Source organism: Aotus nancymaae, unplaced genomic scaffold, assembly GCF_030222135.1.
Source record: "Aotus nancymaae isolate 86718 unplaced genomic scaffold, 86718_ANA_hifiasm-v0.15.2.pri h1tg000022l_1, whole genome shotgun sequence".
In the NCBI taxonomy this organism is placed as follows: Eukaryota; Metazoa; Chordata; class Mammalia; order Primates; family Aotidae; genus Aotus; species Aotus nancymaae.
The window spans coordinates 19,635,903-19,660,447 of NW_026988435.1; the positions used below are offsets into that span (position 1 = coordinate 19,635,903).

At 36.2% G+C, this 24,545-nt stretch overlaps 1 protein-coding gene across 2 annotated transcripts in view; it reads right to left on the reverse strand.

Moving 5' to 3' along the window:
• The window catches only part of SAMSN1 (SAM domain, SH3 domain and nuclear localization signals 1), a 162,232-nt gene that overhangs the window by 61,135 nt on the left and 76,552 nt on the right, over window positions 1-24,545 (reverse strand). The window contains exon 1 of one of the 2 annotated variants that reach the window (XM_012444764.2): window positions 2,207-2,341. The exons of the other annotated variant lie outside the window; for it this stretch is intronic. Within the exon in view, the coding sequence (XP_012300187.2) occupies window positions 2,207-2,263 (57 nt within the window). The 5' untranslated portion in view covers window positions 2,264-2,341. Of the gene's footprint in view, window positions 1-2,206; window positions 2,342-24,545 lie in introns of those variants that run through there. 2 annotated transcript variants of the gene reach the window in all.

Here is a 24,545-nt window from a genome sequence, read left to right on the forward strand (position 1 = left end):
ATTTGCACTCCTTTTTCTATGAGTCTTTTATTTATAGGGATCATCATAGCATCCACCTCTGCAAATTGTTTTTCTTTTTAGAGAGTCTTGCTTTGTTGCCCAGGCTGGAGGCCAGTGGCAGGAACATGGCTCACTGTAGCCCTCACTCTCCTGGGCTCAAGCAATCTTCCTGCCTTGGCCTCCTGAATAGCTGGTACTATATGCACATGCCACCACGCCCAGCTAATTTTTGCAGTTTTTGTAGAGATGGGGTTTTGCCATGTTGCCCAGGCTGGTCCAGAACTCCTGAGCTCAAGTGACTCACCCACCTCGGCCCCCTAAAGTGCTGGAATTCCAGGCATGAGCCCATGCACCTGGCCAGATACTACTCTTTATTCATATAATATGCAAAGAAAATTACCCAGCAAAATGAATGTGAATTAATAGGAAAGAAGAGTTATTTTAAGACATAATTATAAATGGAAAAATATCACTTCCATGTTAAAAGGATCCAGTTCAATGTATGAAAAATATACCTGTGCATCTATACTCACATCTCTTTAAATTCATACAGAATGAATCATCTGTGTCATGAAAATAAGAATTCATTCACAACAAAACTTAGTGTTTTCAATGTGACTATTTTCTGTGATATGTTTTGCTCAAAAATGTATATTTTTACAAATATATTTTTTATTTTATGAATAAGGAGGTCAAGATTAACAGTACTCCACCTGTATTATAATAGTTACTGCTCTTAAGCCAAATGATAATGATAGAGTAAAGTATCATTTTGAAAATAGTTTAATGTCATAAATATGATACTAACTCACTATATAATACAGTCTTTAATAAATAATCTATCTTTAGATTTAAATACTTTGAGGAATATCATTCTCCATATTAACTTTTATGATCTTCCCTAAACCTGCTATTGTCAACTTTTTGTTGCACTTAATCAAGTAAATGTTATATTAAATTAATCTTAAATAGAAGCACAAGTCATGTTTTTAAAACTTTTTTTGTAATCTTTGGAAAATGTTACTTTGAGTTTTTCATTAGGGAAAAAGAAATTATGATACGTTATCTGGCTATATTTTAAACTAAAGATGCTTGTCCATCCATTATCATGCATTTGTGTCAGAAAGGATTAATATTGAAAATCATTTATTCTTAGTTTCCAAAGATTGGAAATCATTTATTTTTGTTTCCTTCAGAAAAACTTGGATGGTAACTTCCAAAGACTTTCAAAATATTGACCATTGTTCAATGTCTCATCAATTCAAAAGGTCATAACCAACGAAAGAAACCAACCTCTTTCTCTGAAAATGGGTGCCTAACAAATAAAGACTGATAGACAATAAATAAATCCTTTAAAAATATCTGGACTCAGCTATTGTTTATCTCAGAAAGAGAGTAAAAATTGTATTTACCTAAGAAAAGAAATGTACAGGTATTGGAGAAATTTTCTGACATTGGTACTTTATGAATAGTTGTTTTATGTTATTAATAAATCTAGAGTTCTACAGTAGAATCTAAACTTTATCCCATGTTATACTTATTTTTAAAAGTAGCACTTATTGTCAAGACAAAGAACAGAGTAACATCCCACATATTACCAATTTGCCAAATCTACCAATATATGGGGTTTTGATGCTTCTCAAAACACAGCCCAATTTTTGTGTAGTAACAACATTCGTTCAAGAGAGAGAATAGAAAATATACATCTCTACAACGAGCTATCATAATTTAACATTCAGAAATGAGAAAAGCCTTCTATTTAACCATAACATTTCCATTTTACGACCTTCTCATAACTCTATCTTGAAGAACTAATCTTTTTAAGAGATAAAATTCATTCAGTAGACTGTTTAATAGACGTTGACAATCTCACAGTCATTAAAAACATGCAAGGAGATTTTATAATATCAAACACTCAGAGACCAGTAAATTGATTTTCTTGAAGTTGAGCTGAACTCAAACTTCATTTACAGATGTAAATGTTCCAATATGCACTATGAGACAAAATTACAGAGACAATAATTGCTAGGTGTGATTTAAAATCTAACTTTGCAATTTACTTTTTCTGTATTTGCCATAAGGCATTAAACCCTATGTTTGATTTATGACTGACAGATTAGAACACTGTGTGTGTTCAAACACATGTATGTTTTTATTTTCTATTAAATAGCGTGATTTTATTTAACTATGTATGAAATTACCTTACCTTTGGTTTTTGATGTTTCTCCTTCTCTGAAACATTGGATGGCTTTCTCTTGAGCATGTTGAATTCAGACTCCTAGTAAGTGCACTTGCTGCTGTTACAGAAACAACTGAAAACAGTCAGCAGTGTGCTGTCTAATGTACAGCATCAGATAAGGTTGAGCCCAGGGACCTGCCACTTCCTCCTTTGGTCAGGATATGACTTCAACATTTACATGGGTAATTTTTTTTTTTCTTACAGTAATTCTTTGGTAACTCTTTATTGTCTTGCTATATTCTATGAGGTATGTTCCAAGTCTCACACTTAGACACACCTGCAGTTATAGGAGCCATAAGGATTCCAAAACAAAACTCATTTTCTTGGTTTATATAAAGGTAAAAATCTACAATGCATTCCATAGGTAGAAAAATTAAAAATCTGAGCCAATAACTGAAATAAAACTGGAAATATTGGCTTTCTACTATTTTTAAAAACATAAAAGAATACTCAAGGTAGTCAGTTTTATATTTCTAAATAAACACTGTTAGAAGATAAAATAAGTTAGACCTTAAACAATATTAATCCTACTTAAAGCATGTATGAATATACTTTAAAATATGGATTAGGCCCATTCTAAATATAAATGGGAACATGACTCCAAAAGTAAATGCTTATGCATACATTACTTTTCTAACGTACTAAGATGTGGTAAAGTGCTGGTTAACAAAGAAATCAATTAAACAGAATCCCCAATTAACTATATGTCTTTGTGCTACAAACTATGCCATATTCTGATCATTGTTTTCTTGGTAATGATCCAATGGATCAATGGTTTCTCCAAATAAAACACCCAGAGTATCTATTTAATAGGCCTAGAAGAGCTAATATGACTTAAGAGTTTCCTTATCAAACTAAAGGTTGTAAAATGTTTATTATAATGTCAAAAGCAAAATACCCAGAAGTAAAAGCAAGAAGTTCAAGCTTTCTTGTTAACTGGGGATTTACCAAAGGGATACTTGCAAAATATATGAAATGCTGGTTCTATTTGAACAACCTAGATTAAGAAAATAAACCTAGATTTCTGTTTATAAATACTCTGGGTTGAAAGTCAGTAGTGCCATATTCTTAATCAGCAGCTTGTCTGGGTGACAAATCAACTGATTCTATTTCTCAAACTTCCCTCATACCTCTAAGCCCCTCCTCCCTGAGGCTCAAATTTTACTAATTCATTTAACAAATAAGATTCAAATTTCAATAATTTATTTAATAAATATTAAATTGATCGTCTATTACATGCTATTTGACGATATGTCAAACCTCTTGACTAGCTAAAAACAACCTGTTTTTTTTCTATAACAGAATTGAAGGAATACACTTTTCAAGATTATGGTTAATATGCCTATTATTTTATTACCAGATAATAAAAGCAGACTTTAATTTTTCAGAATTATTGAGCCAGTATTTTCAAAATACTGACACAGAGAGATAACACTGGAAAACCTGAGAATGCTGAGGTTGGGTAATTCCCTAGAAATACATCCTTTAGACTTTCAGTTTGGGCTTGGATTAAGACAATAGGCTAGGAAAATCTTTTGTTTCATCTCTTAAGAAATTGAAAGTCATAAAAAATACATTTTTAAGTGAACCATTTGCACCCTCCATACCCCCTTTTCTTCATCTATAAATAAAAATTTAATTTTGGAATTCAATCAAAATGAGAATGATAATGCTTGTATTTACTACATGGTAAGAGTTTTGTTGACAATAAAAGGAAATATCAATAAAGGACATACTTATTAGATGATTCATCATTTCAGTAATGTTTTATGTCAAATAATGTTTGTGAACCCTAAAGAAGCATAAAGTTTCAACAAGTTTGAGGTGGTGCTTGTTATAGGTTATATTTCTCCAATGTTTCTATAATACAATGCTAACAAAAATAGAGAACACTCACATTTATGAGACCCACATCTGGACTAGATGCAGTTTTTAAAAAGTGTTATATTCAAGCAGCTTGAAGAGGAAAAAAACATCCATTTATGATCTCTAGGCACTTCACCATTGTTAACGTTAGAAGAAATATTTAAAATGTAAACAAAATAAGTATTTTCCTTCAAGTACAGGTGGAAAGGGAATTTTCCAATCTTTTTTTCACTCAAGAAAAATGTTTTGTGGGGGTTAACGGACAGATATGACATTTGAGATCCCATTTATTATCTAACTATCTTAAACTTCTTGATCTCCAAAAAGATCAAGTGACAAGGTAGGAAATGTTTTTATCAATTCTGTACTATTTTATGGAAATTGAAGGACATTGAGATATTTAGTGAGTGACATAGAGTGATCTAGCAAGCTCAAACGTCACAGATGGACAGAACATAAATGAAGAGTCAGTATTGAGCGCACCTAACTCCTGGCCATGATTAAACCACTAGGAAACCTATTGCTTAACATGTGTTCTGAAATAGGGAAATTGCAAAAGCCCTATCTTGGTGCTTTACAATACCTGAATGATCTTACATCCCAGACAGGATGAAACTTTGTGTACTAGCTCTGTGTCATGAATGATGTGTAAAAATTTTAAAGAAATTACAGTCAAATGACAGAGATCAAGGTGTATTTTTCAGGAAAGTAAGGTGAGCCATAAAAGAATTGTTTTAGCAATCCAAAAAATATTTATTTAGTGTATTGCTAAAACACAAATCATAAAATTTAAACATAGGTAGAAGGAAACTAGAGATCATGGGAAATTCGAAGTGATGACCTCAATTCTGAGACATTGAGGATCTCCATCTACATCTGTCTGCCTCGTACCATCAAGTTGAAGAATACAATTAGATAGTAATTTGGATTAATCCTACTCTACATTTTATTTTAGGACATGTACATCTGTTCAATAAATGAAAGGTTTTAAAGTCAGATCTTTTAGAATCAAACTAGATTCTCTGCATTGCCCTAATAGTTAAAACTTCTCTAACATGTGGAGTTGGTTGGGCACAATCTTATGTATGCCTTCCTGTATTGCTGGGACAACCATGACCAAGAGCTATTTTATTAACTCTAACCAAAAATACTCCTGACTATACTTCAAGTGCTTTGTTAGAGGAGGACAACAGAAAGACATCTTTCAAGAAATTGAAAATAAGCAAAATAAGATTGTCATCACAGAGTCCAACTCTGAAATTAACATTCAACATAAGAAAATCATTTTATTAAAAAAAAAGAACTGTATTCCATGCAAACCTGTCTATGACTAAGAAAAGCAGTCAATCATAAAAGTAATTTAACTTTGATAATTCCTCTCTTCTTTTTGGCCCTGTCAGAGCAGGCTTCTTTCTATAGTACAGGGAAGAGAATTTTATACAAAGAAGTTGAGTGGGGATATGATATTGTGTTCCTACCTGTTTGTGACTTCATGGAAGTGGAGATCCTACAATATCATACAAACTCTACCTTACTCAGGGTTTTCTGAAATAAGTACACACTGGCATCTGATGAGATTCTATGCAATTCTGTATTTAATAATTCAGATGTTGGTGCAAAGCTATATAGAGGGGCCTGGGTGTTGTACCCTCCTCCAGTTGTCTAGCTTATTCTTACCATACGTGGATCAAATACTTCAACATCTCCTTATTTGGATTTGGGAGTTTAAGAGAAACGATGGGATGGATATTCCCCCTGGCCTATGGAGGGGTGAAGGAAGTAGTTGCTTCCTCCTGAATCTCCTATATTTCCTAACTCTCTAAAGTCATTTACCCATTTACCCATTCTATCTCTGGACTTCCTGTTTACTAATTCCTTTCTCTAAGGGACCCAGCCTCTACCCTGCTCTTGAAATCCCTTCTAATGTGTTACTGATTTAAAAGCTGTGCAGTCGCTTTTCTGCTTCTCCTGGTGACCTCCTCTGAGAAATGACAAGCTCATGTTTTGGGAAGATCAGGGGAAGATAAAATTCTGATTCAATTAACAGGAAGTGGAAAGAAGATGGGAGCTACTGAGGTTTGCCGTTTTCAACAAGATGTGAAATCAAGCATATCTATCACAAGGATTAATTTCTTCTAAAAACCTGCCTCAAGTCTACATGATAAATTAATATTTTGCCTGGTAAATCTCCTTATAAGGCCTTGCCTGAGTTTCATTGCAGAGTGTTCCTACACATTCAACTAACAGTGATGAGGTGATGTCCAAACCACTTCTAAATAATTAGGGAGGTTAGGGAGAATCTGAGTTCATTTACCTCACATAGAAAAAGGACAGTAACAGAGACAAATACTGGAAGTATCCATTCAAGTATTCAAGAAAAAGCAAGCTCAAGAAAAAGATTAGTTCAAGAAAATGATGAGTTCCAGAAAAAGAGAGCTCAGTGAACTTGGAGTATCTTAACTCTCCAGACATGCAATTTTAGCTGGATTTCAGTAAACAAAAAATGTGTTTAACTATGTCCCTTTGTTTTAATTTTAAGCTCTGTGAATAAATGATGATTTGGCTCCTTGGGTAGATATGTCTACAGGAGACAAAGGCTGCGTTCATACAGACATCAAGTATCTGGAATCTGTGATTGCTATTTCTCATTATAAATTTAAATACTGCCATTGTGGTTAATCAGAATGTGTTCCCAGAAAAATATCCACCCTTAATATGCTCAAAATACTATGTTTCTGATAAGTTAGAGTTGCTAGTCAAACCCTGGATATCTTGGGAAGCCTCTTGGAGAGCCTGGCCTGGGAACATTACTGCTTATTTTAAATTTCCAAAGAGATAATGTAGCATATTATCTCATTATCTTGGTTGTAGAAGAAATAGATAATTGGGATAAGTAAAAAGGACCAATGTTCTAAGATGAATGGTGAACCTAAAGATTCATATGGGATAAAACTGCTTTGAGGAGACAAAGGACTCCATAGATTACATGCATGCCTTACAAGATGTTTGAATGTAAGAGAAGACTGAGTACCAAAACTGAGTAGTATCAGTTCAAAGTGAATGGAAAAAGTAGGGAGGCTAACAAAGTTTAAGATTCAAAATGAATGCAGATTACTTCAATAAATTACAAGTATGTCCTTTCTAAGTGGTTTTAAAATCATATAAGGGTCAATTTTTGTCGTTGGCATTATAAATAATAAAATTTAATCCATTTATGATTAAAAGTTATAATATTCATGAAGTAATCTTATTCTCCAAGTTAGTAATATTAATAATTACTGTCATCTTGAGTGTTTATTGCATAATAGAAATTTGGCTGTGTGCTTTATAAATATTTTCAATATAATCTTCACAGAAATCTTTGCGAGCTGGTACTAATGTTATCATCCTCAACTTCCCGGTGGGGTTTGGTAACATGTCTAGTTTGCACAGTAGGAAGTGGCAGAGTCAGGATTCAGTCCAAAGCCTCAGCTCATAACCATCACTCTATGTCACAACTAGGTCTTGGCAATACCTAAATACCTGGCATAAAATGGGAATGATTAATTTGACTGTTGGGGTCAGGAATGCTAAGGGATAGGGAGAGGGTAATAGTGAGTTGTTGGCTGCTGGTTGAAAAGAGAATTGGTTCCATCATTACATGTGTAAAAAAATTTGAAACCAGTAAATCTACAACCAATCCAGAACCGTTTTCTATAATTAAGACTCAGCACCACGGGGAAAAATCTGCATGTCAGACCCTTCTCCAACCCAAGCGACCGCATTGTGACACTTATTGGCCCTCAAGTCTACCCTCGATGATAATCATTGTCTCTAATTTTATGCTTACAAAAGTGGGTGTAGGTAATCAGAGTAGAAGCACAAATGAGACTTATCCACACTTGATGATATTCCTTTCTATGAAGTTCCTTGGGGCTGTGGTCCCAAAATTCGTATGTTGGAATTCTCACCCCACAAGGTGGAAGGTAATAGTAGGTAGAGCTTTTGGGAGAATTAGGTCACAGGGACAGAGCCTTTATGGATTGAATTAGTGCCCTTATAAAAGAGGCCAGAGAGACATCCCTCACTACCACTTTTCCATATTGTGAAGACATAGCAAGAAGATGCCATCTATGACCCAGGAAACAGGCCCTCACCAGAAGAGAAATCTGCTGGTGCCTTCATCACAGACTTCTCAGCCTCTAAATTGTGAGGAATGAATTTCTGTTGTTTGGAAGCTACCCCAAGTTTATGGTATTTTGTTATAGCAGTCCAAATGAACTAAGTCACCTGTTTCTGATAAGGCATCTATCTGTAAAGTTGCTACCATAAGCACATTCCATTTTCTCCTTGATTTGGAGGTTTAGCTCTCCAATTTCTATTTCTAAAGAGTGTTTATTATTCCCTCAATTTTTGGCTCTTAATTTTGCTTTTTTGCTTGCCTCAGTATCAAATCCAAATTGTGGATATTATCGCCACATTTCTACAATATTGTTCCTTTCTACATTTCTAAATGTCATTTAAAGTTTTGCAAATATAAAAATGCTTGCACTGAAAAAGTTAGAAAACACAAGCACCCTCCCCATCCATCTCTATTCCTAGACTTCCTATTTCAACTCTTTTCCTGATCCTTCCAATATTAAAAAAAAAAAAAGTTTCTAGTTGGTTAGATTTATTTTTCTAAATAATAGACCAGTATTTTCTTGATTTATGCATTAGGCATTGTCTATTGATTCCTGATTTTGTCTTTGAGAATTCTGTACTCTTCTCACTTCCCAACTCCCTTACAATTATTTTGTTAAATCATTAGTCACTATTTACATTATCATGATGTAAATAATATCATTCATGACTGAGACAAATAGTGTTTAATGCTTCATGTTTCTTTGTTGCCTATTTTTGGAATCAATAACTGTCTTTCTGTTTATATGATTGACTATATATTAATATTTCTCAAATGCTCTGACAAATATTTCAAGTGATTTCTTTCCAATATTTAATTTCAAACATCATACTTGTCATTTCAAATGCTCAAACACTTTAGATGTTTTTTCTGTTCTAATGTGTGCTAATGTAGTTTAGATGTTCTCCACTGAGGATGGAATGGAATTTCTCCTTAATCGCTTCCAGTCCTCTCTGGCTACGGTCTCATATCATGTTTCTTTCTTGTCTACTGTTGCATTTGCAGAAACGCATCTCTGTAACAGAAAGAGGGCACTTACATCCTTTTAGATCCTTCACAGTTGAATGCTATGTTGATTTGAAATTGAATTCTAGCCTGGAAATCATTTTTTCTCAATATTTGGATGGCTTCTCCAGTTGTCTTCTAGCTTTCGAAGTTGTTGAAAAGTCTGCACAAGCCATTGTGATTCCTGGATTGTTGTGTGTGAACTGTTTTTATTTTTCTCTGTCTCTTTCCTCTGTATTTTATTTGTATGTTTGGAATATTTAAAAATGTCATATTATGTGTCTTGATGTGGGTTATTTAAAAACTTCTCTTTAGGCCTATGTTCCCTTGATAAGTTCCTCATCTCTCTTTGTTCTCTCCTTCTGGAAACTGATTAGTCCAATATTGAACATGCTGGACTGATACTCTCATTTTATTATATTGCTCTCTGTTCTTTTATTTTCCAGGAACATTCCATTACTCTTTCTACTAATTACAGTAATAAATATTTTATTTTAGCTAGAATTTTAGTTTTCAGAAATGCTAACTGTTTCCTTTTCATAACATTCTATTCTTAAGTTTTGGAAAGGCAGTTACATGTAATGGTTATGAGGGTGAACTTTAACCACACTGCCTAGGTTCAAATCCTGATTCTGTCATTTACCAGGGTGCCCTTGACAAGCCCTTTCCATAAAATGCACATGACAGTAATGCCTGAAAGATATTTCTATGAGAATTTAAAAAGACACTATTTATTATGGAGTTGTTGAAAAAGTGTCTGGCACATAGTAAATAAACACTAGGTAGTAACAAGTAAATACACAGAATATGTTCCATTATCTTTCTGAAATTATTATCATTTTTAGAATTTTCCTTGTATTCCCTTCATTATCTTGATTTATTCTGACTTCTGTTTGCTTTGACTTTAGTCTTTCATGTTTAGGTTGCTGTCACATGTCTGGAGATCATGCTCTGTGTATACATTACTAAGATCATGGTATGAAAAACCCAACTGGAAGTTCTATGTAAATGGGTGGGCTTGGCAGGTAATCAAGTAGCAAGGAAGCCTTTTGTTTTCTTTTTCTTTTTCTTTTTTTTTTAGGTAAGGTCTTGCTCTGTCACCCAGGCTATAATTCACTGGCACAATCACAGCTCACCGCAGCCTTAACCTCCCAGGCTCAAGCAATCCTCTCATCTCAGCCTCCTAATTAGCTGGGGTTATAGACATGCACCATAATGTCTGGCTTATTTTCTATTTCTTTTAGAGATGGGTTCTCACTGTGTTTCCCAATCTAGTCCCGAACTCCCAGACTCAAGTAATTCTCCTGCTTGGTCTCCCAAAGTGGTGGGATTACAAGCATGAATCACCACAACTACCCCAAGGAAGGATTTTCATCAGAAGACCCTCAAATGACAGTCTCTGGAGTTCTTTTCTTTGAGAATACTGAGGTCTGCAGATATTAATCTTTCCATGCCCTGCTGGACTGTGGAGAAAAGAAAGTAGTTTCTTTGCTGCCTTCAAAGGCTGAGCCTCTCAGGGCCTCTGTGGTACACACTGACTCATTTTATTGCAGTCTCCTCATCTACAGCTTCTGAGATTGAAACTTGCTCTAATTCTCCATTCACCTTTTAGTATCCAGAACATTAGTTGACACCCTTTCTATCCTTCTCCCAAATCTCTTTGTCTCTTTAGGTTTGTGTCTTCTTGGTAATTGTATGTAGCTATTGGAACAAAGTCTAGTTTTGCCAACTGTATTTCTTCACATTTTTATTAACTCCAACTCTTCCTTCACCCTGCCCTTTGAAACATTTGCACATCTTTATTTTATTTGCTTGGCTCCTAATCATATGAAACATATAGCTAACTATGTAAAACTGATTCCTGTCAATACCACCCCTACCTTACAATTTTAAGATTGGCATAGGTACATGGCAGAATGACACTGTAAGAAGAAGGCAAGACACACACATGTAGCCTTACCATTGAAGCCCATTCTTGCCTTTACGTGATTGTGCTCTCTCCACGTTTTCATATTCTTCTCATTACCAAAAAATACAGTACTCTGTGGAAGAGTTTGCCTTTTCATTCTTTATAAAGAGTATAAAACAATCAAAACTCAAGTTTTTGTTAAAAATTTTCAAAATAATTTTTAAACTTAGAATATTATTTAGTATCACCATATTGTGCCTCATTTGGCAGAAAGGAAATTCTGTCCATAGTACAATACTGACAGAGCAAATTGATGTAAATTTTGCACAGAAGTGCTTTGTTAGTAACTTTTATCTGAACATAGTACACTTCGTGTATAATCTTAAAATCCCCTGCTTAATTCACACTTTATTTCCCAGAAGCAAAGAGGAAGGTAGACTGTACTGATCAATAGACCGTGATTTCCTGTCTCTACCTTCTGAAGAAAAACGCAATTAATAGAGTATCATTGAAGAGATATATATGAGCTTCCTTTCCTCAGAAAAGCTATTCTTAAACAGGAAGAGCAAGATCATTTCTATTTCCTTTCTATTTTCACTCATCAGAAAAATTTATAGCAGATTCAGGAGAGACCAGATTCTTTTTCAGGCCTTATCGTTTGAAACTACATTAAAGTTGTAAAACTATAGGAGATGGTAGCTGTATAGTCTACTTAAAACAATCAAAGGCCCCGTATGATCTTCTTGCCATCAACTCTGACGACAATATAATTATAAGATGAACTACTCCAATTGCATATCTGTTTAATTACAAATGAATAGAAAACAATTATGCTGGATGTTTTTAATGTAAAAATGTGTATCACAGCAAAATCAAATTTCATATGTATATTACCTAAATATGTATATATACATATGTATATACGTATGTGTATATGCATGTGTGTGTTCATACACATAACACATATTAGGACAAGTTTCAATTAAATGGAATCCCACCTTTTCTTTTCAACATGAAGGGTAATAAAAGAGCTTCTTAGGAGACTGAGTATACTGTAAACAGGTGCACATTGCCTTCCGTCACCCAACACACACAAAGTGAGGTTTACGCATAAAGTGCAAAGCCACAGTGAGACACATCTCCTTGGAAACCTTCCTGCATTCTAATTTTAAAGTATTTTCATGTGTCATTTGTGGGAAGAGAAAAAAATCAAGTGATCATTTACAGGATTTTAGAAACATGTTACCTGCAACTTAATTCTATTTTATTCTCTAATAAGAAAACTTTTCCATAACATTTGCAGCTATGCTTATGAAAAATGAAAGAAAAATCTGGTTTTCTTTGTCAACTGAGTATATATTGAACCAAATATCCAAGTTAACATCTGTGCCCAGCAACACTCTCCCCAACCAATAATAATTATGATGATGACGATGATGATTAACAACAAGAAATCTGAGAAATCAGATTTCTTGTTGTTTCTAAGGGCATATAATTCTGACCTCCAGAAATGGCCCCTGCAAGCAGTGAAACACTCAGACTACTAGTTTTCTGCTGAGCAGGCCTGGCAGAAGGGTCTGCTTTTCCTCATTCCATCCATCCACGGAGGCCCTGTAACGTGATGAGAGCATGTGGACTTTGGAGGAATGATATAGATTTGAGTTCAGACAAACTACATGAACTTGAGCCTGACATCTGTCATCCCTAAGTCTCAAATTTCCTAATTAATTAAAAGGAGAAAATAACATTTCTTCATGGGATTGTTGTTGGGATTAAATTGTGCAATATGTATAAAATTCCTGACACAGAGATAGTCTTAACAAATACTAATTCCATCCTCTTTCCTTCAGGGATAAATGTAGAAAGCATGAGATTCCCAGGAATTCAAGCCCCATACTTCTAGGACATGGTCACAGTGTGACCCAGCTTCCTGAGAACACGTTCAACCCATTTTCAAACCCTATACACACATCATTGCTCTTTTAACCTGGTGTTTTCTTGTTGTCACATGCTATAATGATATTTGAATATGCTGTTTATCCCCTGCTACCAGTTAAGGGAAATTTCTACGGGGAATTCACTTCTGCTTTCACTTAGATTTAGCATTTAACTGTGGATTTGCAATTGCACGTGAAACAAACTCCACACTCTTTTCCATCACCAGGAAGGCTGGAACACCTCTGGCCTTTGCTTATTTATGCCATTCTCCTCTTTTCTTTCTCAGTCCTGGTCACACTGGTCTCTCTGCACTTGGACCACCAGTCAGTTCTTTCTTACCCTGAGCATTTGTTCAAGTTCTTCCTTCTGCTGGAAGTGCTTTTCCCTTTACTTTTGACATGACTGACTCCTTGTCATTAAAGTCTGCTTTCCTTCAGGCCACCTGTCCATGGAGGTCCTGTGGTGTGATGACAGCATGTGGACTTTGGAGGGGTGATAGCATGAGGCTCCGTGTCACCTCCACAAAAGGCTTTCTCCAAGCAAACTTACATAGGTGCTTGTTTTTACTGTTTGCTATGATTCGCTGGGTTGTTGGTTTGTTTTGGTTACTGGAAGGCAGAAGTTAGGCCTATTGCTAGCACTAGCATAAAACCTGACAGAGAGGGGCTCAGGAAATGTTTGTTTAATACATGAATCGTCTCAACTGTATAGATGTGCACATTGTAGGCCACCTCCTTGAACTGACAAGTAACAGAATTAAAATTGCAGCATCCATACCTCTCAAAACTCATAAGGATTATAATAGGTAGAACAAATGTTGAATCAGACATCAGAAAAAAATCCTGCAAAAATTGGGAAACACACACACTACAAACTATTTTAAAAATACTTTCTTCTGGGTGCAGTGGCTCATGCCTATAATCCCAGCATTTTGGGAGGCTGAGGGTGGATCCCACATGGTGATACCTCGTCTTTAGTAAAAATACAAAAATTAGGCGGGCATGGTGGTGCATGCCTGTAGTCCCAGCTACAGCCTGGGAGGCTGAAGCAGGAGAATCGTCTCAACCCAGGAGGTAGAAGTTGCAGTGAGCCGAGATTGCACCACTGCATGCCAGCCTGGGCAACAGAAAGAGATTCTGTTAAAAAAAAGAAAAAAAAAAGAGAGAGAAATTCATAAGATATATCTCAAAATACCTTTCTAATGATGATAATGATCTAATATTGATCTTTATAACATTCTTTTTCAAGGCTTCAAAATCTTTTAACATAAATTATTTTATTCTAATAGCTTTCCTGTGAAGTACTTATTCTGATTTTTATGCATATGAAAAACTGTTTGAATTTCCTTTTCTACCAACTCAGCTCCTGATTCCAGGACTTCTAATTCTGAACCCACAAGTTTTCCTGCAAAGCATTCATTGAAATGAAATGTCTCCTTACCCACTGAAAGAAATTATGTCAGTCCCATCTCCACTAAAATCCTGGCCCTATAATTCTCTGAATATTAGAGCTTGACTTGAATTTGCCGACTCATCTTTGTGCAGATGGTGTTTTTGAAAATTAACACTTCTCTTTTGGAAGAGAAAAGAAACTTTCTTTACAAGATAATAAATACATAGGGGAAAAACATGGGCTTTTGTTTTTCTAGTTTATGGTGCAATCAGTATGTCATATAGTTCAGGCAAAGGCAGCTTCTTTATTTCAGTCAGCAAAGGTCATCTCTACTGTCAACCAGTATGTGAGCAGAGTCCACTCAGTAGTATCACCTTACCAAGGCAGCAATGGAGAAACTGTAGAAGTTTCTTGCTGGTCTTCAAACCAGCACAGCTTTGATCACCAGTTTGGAAAACCCTAACAAGCTTAAGAGTCTTTTCTATGACTGACTAATGTCTCCACTAGTGAAGGTCCCTTGGCAGAATCTCTCTCTTTCTGTCTCTTCTATTTCCAGAAACAGGGGCTCACCCAGGCTAGAATGCAGTAGCACAATCATGGCTCACTGTAGCATTGAACTCATGGCCTCCAGTGATCCTTCTAGGACTCCTGTATTGCTAGGACTACAGGTGTGGGCCACCATGCCTGTCTTAATTTTTTTTTCTTTTCTGCAGAGACAAGTGTATCCCTATGTTGCCCAGGCTGGTCTTGAACTCCTGTCAAGTGATCCACCCACTTCTGCTTCCCAAAGTGCTGGGATTACAGGTGTAAGCCACCAAGCCTGGCCTCAAAATCCCTCTTTTAGATAGACAGAGATAAGAATGAATGGGATTTGAATTCTCCATAGGTATAAGATACTGTTTCTGGGCTCCTTCCAGCATTCTTGTCATGTTGCAAGATTTGGAAGGAGGTCTCATCTTATTTGTTCATAAATATTTATCAAATGTCTATTATGGGCCTGGAACTCTTTTAGGTGTCCAAAGATGGAAAGGTATGAGCTGTGCCTTCCAAGACTTTACAGTTTAATGGGAAGACAGGCAGATCAAGAGATGATGAGAATCAAATGTAACATATTCTGTATCAATCTGAGGTATAATAAACAGTGAAAGCATAAATGGTAAATTGTTAATTTGCCTGGACAAGTTAGGCAATGTTTTACTAAAGAGATAATTCTTGGGAAAACATTTAGTGAAACAGGAATTTGTCAGGTGGACAAGAAAAATAGGGGGCATATTCTAGCAATGGGCAGAGTATATGATAAGATTAGAAGCATGAAAGTGTTTGGTACTGAAACCACCTTTGCAAAATCATGACAGCAAGAAATCTGACGTAGCTGACTCCACCTTGCTTCTCACCTCCAAGCTGTCCATGGTCATTCCTGGGTGTAGGCCAAACTAACTTTGGGAACAAGTTAGTTTTTTGTTTAACCTTAGAGCAAAGATGATCACAGCCCTTCCCAAAACTAAATTGTCTTCGTAAAACTAATGAAAGCCCATAATGTTAGACTTATGAAAGGGGCTGAAACACTGATAAGATAGGCACCGTTTCTGTAATCCCTTACTGCTCAGGGGTCATGTAGCCAGAGGTCACAATATTTATGACTTCCCCAATTTCTCCTATAGATAATGTCCCTATTGTAGAATCTAAAGTTGTTTTTTTGAGATATCTTTCAGACTGCCCCCACCAGACTCATGACTCATGACTCTACTGGTCAAGTGGTCTCATCCAGAGGCAGACTCAGTGCCCAAGGACCATTTTCAACACCCCTATGATTTCATTCCCCAGCCAATCAGCAGTGTCCATTCCCTAACCCCTGCCCACAAAATTGTCCATAAAAACCGCCTCCAAGCCTTTGGGGAGACTGATTTGTGTGATAACTCTCGTTCTTCCACATGGGTTGGACTCTGTCAGTTAAACTCTTCTCTATTGCAATGCCATAATTTCAGTGGATTGATGTTGTTTGCCTAGTGGGCAGGAAATCCTGCTGGGCAATTACAATATGGTCTGGAACTGAGGAATAATTCCCTACGTCAAGTGTGTATGATAAACAAGGAGAAAGACATGGGAGGGGGACAGAGGTGCTAGTTTACGGCCAGATTCTGAAGCATTTGGATGGCATGTGTTATGGGTTGAATTGTGTGGACAAAAAAGATAGGTTGAATTCCTGACCCCCAGCACCTCAGAATCTAACCTTATTTGGAAATACAATTGTTGTCAATGTAATTAGTTTAGTTAAGATGAGGTGATATGAAATAGGGTGAACCCTTAATCCAATAGGACTAGTGTCCTTGAAAGAAGAGGGAAACTTGGACACCTACATGCACAAAGGGATGACCATGTAAGAACAAATAGGGAGAGACTGGCCATGTGAAGATGGAGGCAGAAAGTGGAATTATGTCACCATAAATTAAGGAATGCCTAATGCCCAGGGCTATCAGAAGCTGGAAGAAACAAGGAAGGAATCTCTCCTCGAGGCTTTTAAGAGAGCCTGGCCCTGCCAATACCTTGATTTTGGACTTCTAGCATCCAGAATTGAGACAATAAGATGCTGCTGTAAGCCACACAGTTTGTACGACTTTGTTATGGCAGCCTTGGAAAACTAATATGATATGCTAAATAGAGTAGAGTTGAATGTAAGGTGATTATATATACATTTATATGGGGTGGGGAACCATTGAAGAACCATTGTGAAGCAAGAGGGGGACACAGATTTGTGGTGAAATAAAAGGCACTGACTGAAATGTGGAGCATGGAATATAGATGGGAAGTAGAGAGATATACCTTTCTTCCAATTTTCAAAATTTCCAAAGCTTGTTGATCACTAAACTTCCTCAGTGCTTTCTTGTCTATGAAACAGACACACAGAATGCAGAAAAGATCAGCCCTCTTCTTCTCTCAGTTGGATCCGAAATGTGGTATTAGAGCTCTCCTGTCTACATAATGTTACCTGAACAAAGAGACGTGCTTTGAAGTTTAATCCTGCCAGATCCCCTTATTGAGTGATGGGAATGCCACAGTGAAAAATGACAGTACTAATACTATAATATGGACTCTTAAAATAATTTTGATATTGATATTTTTATGATTAAAAAATTCAGTTGAAAACTCATCACCATAAAATGAATAAAATTAATATTCTAGTATCAAGCCATTTGACTTCCCAGAATTGTTTTTCTTGATCTTTATCCTAATTGAAAAAACGAATTCACATCCATATCTTGAAATATCTACTCCCATACAAGTAAAAATCCTAGGAAGCATTCTACAAGTAAGATCAATACTGAGGATACGGTAATACAGCTGTAATTTTCTTTTAGGTGTATTTCCTCCTATGTCATGAACTGTTATGATAATTGGCAGCTTTAATGAAAGCAAATGATTTCTTTTTAATTTGGGTAGATGGTAGTCCAACCTATGATGTTCCTAAGTCTATTATTTTTTAGCTGTTTCTAATTGTGGATAATTTAAATAGTTCTTATTATAAATGCAGAAAAACTATGTTTTCAGTATTTCAAAGGACATAAATGCACATGCACACACTTTACAAGTCATATATCTTTACTGAAATGTCCGAATTCACTAGAGAACAAGGAGACACTGCTGAAGCATTCCATTTCATATTCTGCAATATCATCATAACCTCCTGAGACACAGCATGTTGTCTGTGCATGTATGAGTAAATAATTTAGCCACTATAAGATATGACCCAATATATCTTTCATTTCATTTACTGGAATACCATAACTGACACTGATGCCAAAATATTAATTATACGGCATAACCAAAAATGTAAAGTATATATTTCTAGTTGAATTATATTGAAGGAGAAATTTAACATGACTTCACTTTGTTTCGAACATGAACTACACAATGATGTCATTAAATTAAGACTCTCTAAGTATGCAAAACTTTTGTGTACACAATTTAGTATTCAGACGTCTTTGGTACTTTTATGTAAAATCATAAAATTTATTTAGGAAAGTTAAGGCTCAGAGAAGAGCTGAAAAAGCTTGATTTAAGGGGGAAGAAAATAAAGCTGAGAGCAGCATGGTGTCTAGAGGCCAGGTGTCTTCATTTGTGGTACAAATGAAGCGTCATACGCTTATCATGTGAGTGACCTTCTTCCCCAGTGACTAACCCCTAGATACAGAAACAACAGTGGTTTATATACTTAGTGATTCCTACAAAATGATATTTTAGAGATATTAGTGGCCTTAAACAGAAATGCACAATAGTTTCTCACCCTGCAAATCAAATGTTCTCCAAGGAAATAGCAGATATATAATACTTGGAAGGAGTTGTGAACGCCTCATCTCAGCAACTGACGTGTGTGTCAGTATAAGTAGTGGTAGAATTACCTAAGCAGGAAAAGACTTGGCAAGGATATTGGTACAATTAAGAATAGTAGCAAAAATTAACCAAAAATAGCCTATATCTGCATGGGGTGGTCAAGTTAGGTATACTTACCTACCTACTGGCATTCATTCATTTTGTCAGTCCTTCACCTCAACGCCATTTTTGAGTTCCTACTATACGTCTAGCATTGGTGAATATACTCGTTTTTTTAAAAGTCTGATTTGCTTACACTATCTGGACTTTTAAAATGAGTAATGTCTGGTTCTGAACCCATGCAATCGATTTCAAATCAGATAATCTAAGAGGACCTTAGATGCCTCCGTACTGACTTGAAGAAGAGTTTTATGGAGATGTAGATGCAGAATATGGATTATATGTTTAAAAGCCACCATTTTTCATGCTCTCATACTCAGTCTCATTAGTTATTATAGCAGAGAAGTAGATGAGAAGAAGGAAGATTTCTTGGAAGAGAAAAATGAGCAAAATTAGCAAACATTTATTGATAATCTGCTATAGATTACTGCATCTCACTAAATCCTCTTAAATACAAGTATCAAGTGTTATTGTCTCCTGTATTGCAAAGAGGAAACTGAGGTACAAAATGGCTAACTCACCTAAAGACAAAAAGCTAACAAGTAGTCAAGAGTTAAACCCAGGCCTGTCTGACACCACTATACCACAATGCCAAACCTGTATTTCAGAATAAAACTTACAAGCAAATTAGTGGAGAAAGACAATAAGCCAAAAGCAACTCCATGCATTTCGTTAGCAGTTGGCTGTACATCTAAACCTTGATTTTATAATCAAAGAAAATAGCCTCTTTATCCTTTCCCTCCTTCCCTTCTCTACTTCATTTCATTTCATTTTCTACTTTGTGATTCCTTTCCAAGTGCCCACTATACCGTCACCTTCTCCTAAGACCCAAGGGAGTATTTTTCAGGAGCAATCAGAGGAGTAAACTGAAGCCTTGCGAGAATCACTCTAAATTCACTCAAGAGGAAAAGTTGTAGCATGCATAAGTTTCCAAAACAGTGTTCAGGTTTCAAATGGATGGAAAAGTAACAGAAATTAAGCAAAGGGACATCAAAAAGAACTCACCAGGGAGCTTGTAAAACCTAGAAGAAAAAGAACATGTTTTGGACTGGGTACAGTAACTCATGCCTGAGACAGGCAGATCACTTGAGGTGAGGAGTTCAAGACCAGCCTGGCCAACATGATGAAACACCCTCTCTACTTAAAAATACAAAAACTATTTGGGCGTGGTGGTGCGTGCCTGTAATCCCAGCTACTCAGGAGGCTGAGGCAGGAGAATTGCTTGAACCTGGGAGGCAGAGGTGGCAGTGAGCTGAGATCATGCCACTGCACCCCAGCCTGGGCAACAGGGCAAGACTATCTCCAAAAAAAAAAAAAAAAAAAAAGAAGAAGAAGAAAAAACGAACATGTTTTGATTTGTGTATATTATAGAAGGCCAACAAGATGGATGGAAAATATCTTCAACCACTCATCCTCTATCGATATCATTAGCATTTACACCAGGAGCCATGCTGAGAAGTTCAGAGACAGTGTTAAAGTGCCAAAACAAGTCAATGAGCTCAACAAAATGCACCTCATATACATAAATCTACAATTGCCTTGCTGGTTTTGTGATGCAGCTTTCTGAAATACGTATTTGTTTCCTGGGTTCTTGGCCTCCATCTATATGCCAAGCAGAGAACCAAGCATCAGCACATAAAATATCTCTTAGAATCCTAACCATAAGTCTGGGAGAAATGCTATATTTTTTCTACCACACAGAAAAGGGACTGGGGACCAGAGAGTAGTGTGACTGGATGTCATGGATTCCAGATTTAAACACAGGATTCCTTCCTTTAAAGTCTAGTGGTCTTTCCCTTATACCATGCTACATAAACTTATCAACATCATAATAAATACAGTGCTAGCCAAACTAAAAGCATAAAAATGCTCTGAAGATAGGAGCTTAATAAATATTTGGTGATTGGTAGATTTGTTTAATTTCAAAAACAAACCAATGTACCTTGTCTCCTTGCCAATTGGACATATGTCTAGACAATGAAAGTAACAGAAACATGTAATAATTTATTCACTTCCAATTACCAAGTTACAGATGGACTTGCTAATTGATTCTGTTTTTGTCACTAGTAAAGACATAACCTTACCTTTTTAACAATTTTCCCAGATACACAAAGGGCAAGCTGCTACTGTAGTTGACAACTCATTGGCAGTAACCACGCTTAAAGTCAGTTGTGTTTTAGTCAAAGGAGACTCTTCTCCACTTTCGTCTGAATTGAAGTAATGAACAATAAATATAGCTATCAAATTTACTAATTGTGTTGAATAAGGATATCCAAGTGTTTCAAGACCATCAGAAAAAGCACATTACAAAAGCTAAGTACCCAATTTCAAAAAGCCTTTTAACATAAGTATTTCAAAATCATTAATTTTGTTACCATTTAACACTAGTGATTTTCATTTCCCACAATCTATTCTGACATTTAAAGGAACATTTTCAAAGTATCTCTTGCATAATATAAGCCTACCACCATATAATGCCACTTAAAAATGACTGCATTTTACAAAGGTAAAGGCAGAGGGAGGTTGACTCATGAGAAATCAAATAAAACTATACATATATATACACACACAGAGAGAGAGAGAGAGAGAGAGACAGAGAGAGAGTCTCATTTTGTTGCCTAGGCTGGGGTACAGTGGCATGATCTTGGCTCACATACAACTTCCACCTCCTGGGTTCAAGCGATTCTCTTGCTGCAGCCTCCCAAGTAGCTGGGATTACAGGTGTGCACCAACACACCTGTCTAATTTTTGTATTTTTAGTAGAGATGAGATTTCACCATGTTGGCCCTGCTGGTCTTGAGCTCCTGACCTCAAGTGATCTGCTCACCTAAACCTCCCAAATTACTGGAATTATAGGCATAAGCCACATCACCCGGCCATCTTCATATTTCATATGTTGGTGTTGTCCAATACAAAGAAACACACATGCACACCACCTGGAGACCTATTATCATGGTTCAAACATCTTACAATATAGAGATCATGACCAAACAATATTGGAAACTCTTACTAAAGTAAGTAGGCTTTATGATTAGTAAACTGGGCATTTTCTTTGATCCTCTGAGAGAGGAGATGACTTTTGCTCCTCAATGATTGGGTTGAATGCTATGTCAGGGGCCTTAGGTCATACGGAAGTGGTATTGACAGGGTTTTATGGCTCCTAGAACCAGAAGGCGGCAATCCACTAAAACATCCGCACCAGGGAGGCGTTGTCAGAAGAGAGAATGGAAAATAACAGTAAAGAACATAAAAGAGACAGCCATAACTAAGAAGAAGTTGCACAAGTAAGTCAAGTGAATGAATGGTTTTTAATCCAGCTTGGATGGCAAGCTTGGAAAAAAAAAAAAACAGAATCAGATTTTATTTACATAAATACCAAAAAATGATTGATAAAAATTATTTAATTCAAAAGCATTTTGTAAAATCTGGAAGATATATGGTAAGTAACATTGTGGTTTGTTTAATACCCTTTGCTTGGGGATTTTTCTACTCCACGATTCATAAAAAGTCCCAAATACTCTGTAATGGAATTTTTAGCCCAGTCGGTTGGAAAGTACAAAACTACCTCTGAGAATTTATCCACTGCTCCCATTAGAGGCTCTGTACACTCTTCCAGCTGATCACAAAGGCCTTGAGTACTGAGCATTACCAAGGGACACCCAGTCCATTCCTGGTGTCCTTTTCTCTTTTCTGTGTTCTCAGCATGACATCCTAAGGTGATGTGTCTTACAAGAATGGGACTCAGATGACCTTGACTGAAATCCCAGCTCAGCCCTGAAACTGACTGACTTAGGGCGGGTTCCTCAATCTCAGCACCCTGTTGCCTCTCATTTGGAAAACTGCATTGCCCATTTTACAGGATTGTTGTGCCTTCTGGATTTAATAACTTGTGAAAATGATACACATGTAAGAGATTCTCAAAAAGACTTCTCAGATAGGTGAAAGCAAAACTAAAAAGTCAGAGAATAATAAATGGTGTTCCTCTATTCAGAGATTATTTTCCAACTTTGATGAGCATAAAACATCACCTAAGCAGGGTGTGAAAAGATGTCCATCCTAGAAATTCTGATATAGTAAGTCTGGATTAAGCAAACGTTACTAATCATGGAACTGCACATTGAGAAATACAGCTTTAGAACATAGTATTCTATCAAAATTGTAAAACCAAGATTATTTTACTTGAAAATATTAGATATGCAGTGATTCTTTAATGACATATCTCTTACTTAAACATTTAGGTTTATAAGGCCTTCGATTCTCAATTAGAATTAGTTCCCTATGTCCCCCTCATAAATAGAACTATAACAACCTTTCTCATCTAAGTAGCACTGAGTTCTAATAAGTGTGCCACTGTAAGATAGCCAAGCATGGAATGATGATGGAAAAAAACCCATATATTGTTTCTTTCCTATTTATTTTAAAACTAGGTAATAAATGGGGGTCACCATTTTGCCATATAAGGTACTGAGTTCAAAAATATTTTCACAGGAATCAGGTCTTTCCCTCAGTAATGGCTTAGCATAATCCACAATTACTCTTCATTCCTTTATAAAGTTGATCCATGAATATTTATTTATGGAAGAGGTCTTAGTGGCCATCTAGTACTATCCTTTTATTTTACAGCTAAAGAAACCCTAGCTAACATCAGCTGGCTTGTCCTCCAACCTAGAATCTTCACAAATGAAGACGTTTCCCTCCCAAGGTAAACCTAATTGAGAGCCAAGTCTGCATGCAGAAAGATTTCCCCACTGAACCTCACTTTGCTGTCCAGTGTTAAAAGAGAATCCAGTGTTTTAAATCATAGTATTAATAGTAATTCTTTCATGTAAATAAATGCAGCAACTTTCGGTTAACCTCCTTCACAGTGTCTCACTGATGATATAAGAAAGCAGGATGATAGATTCATTTCACATAAAAATACACCCCCTCAAAATAACAAAACTAATCAGTATTCATTTTACTTCAGATCCTGAAATTTCAGCATATAGAAAAACATGAAAAAGGCCAGGCACGGTGGCTTCGTGCCTATAATCTTAGCAATTTGGTAGGCAGGGAAGGAGATCACTTGAATCAGGAGTTCAAGGCCAGCCTAGGCAACATAGTGAGACCTCATCTCTACTTAAAAGAAAAAAAAAAAAAAAGCTGGACATGGTGTTGCATGCCTATAATCCTGTCTGCTTGGGAGGCTGAGGCAGGAAGATGGCTTGAGCCCAGCAAATAGAGGCTGCAGTGAGCTATGACTGCACCACTGCAGTGCAGCCTGGGCAACAAAGCAAGACCCTGTCTCTAAACAAAAACACATTTAAAAGTTACTTCTTCTGGAAAGGTAATTCTCTCCCATGTTCCACAGTAAAATAAATGAATTCATTTTGGCTAACTCCTGTTTTGGGTTATTTCCCTATTTTCCTTAGATGTTTACAAAAAAATTAGTGCTGATAATATTTTTAATCTTAACCCTCATCTGCTCTTTCGATAGATTTTTTTCCCAGAGTTTTTTTCTGTTAACCCAAGCCCACACAGCCAGAAAAACTCCCAAGAACTCTTGT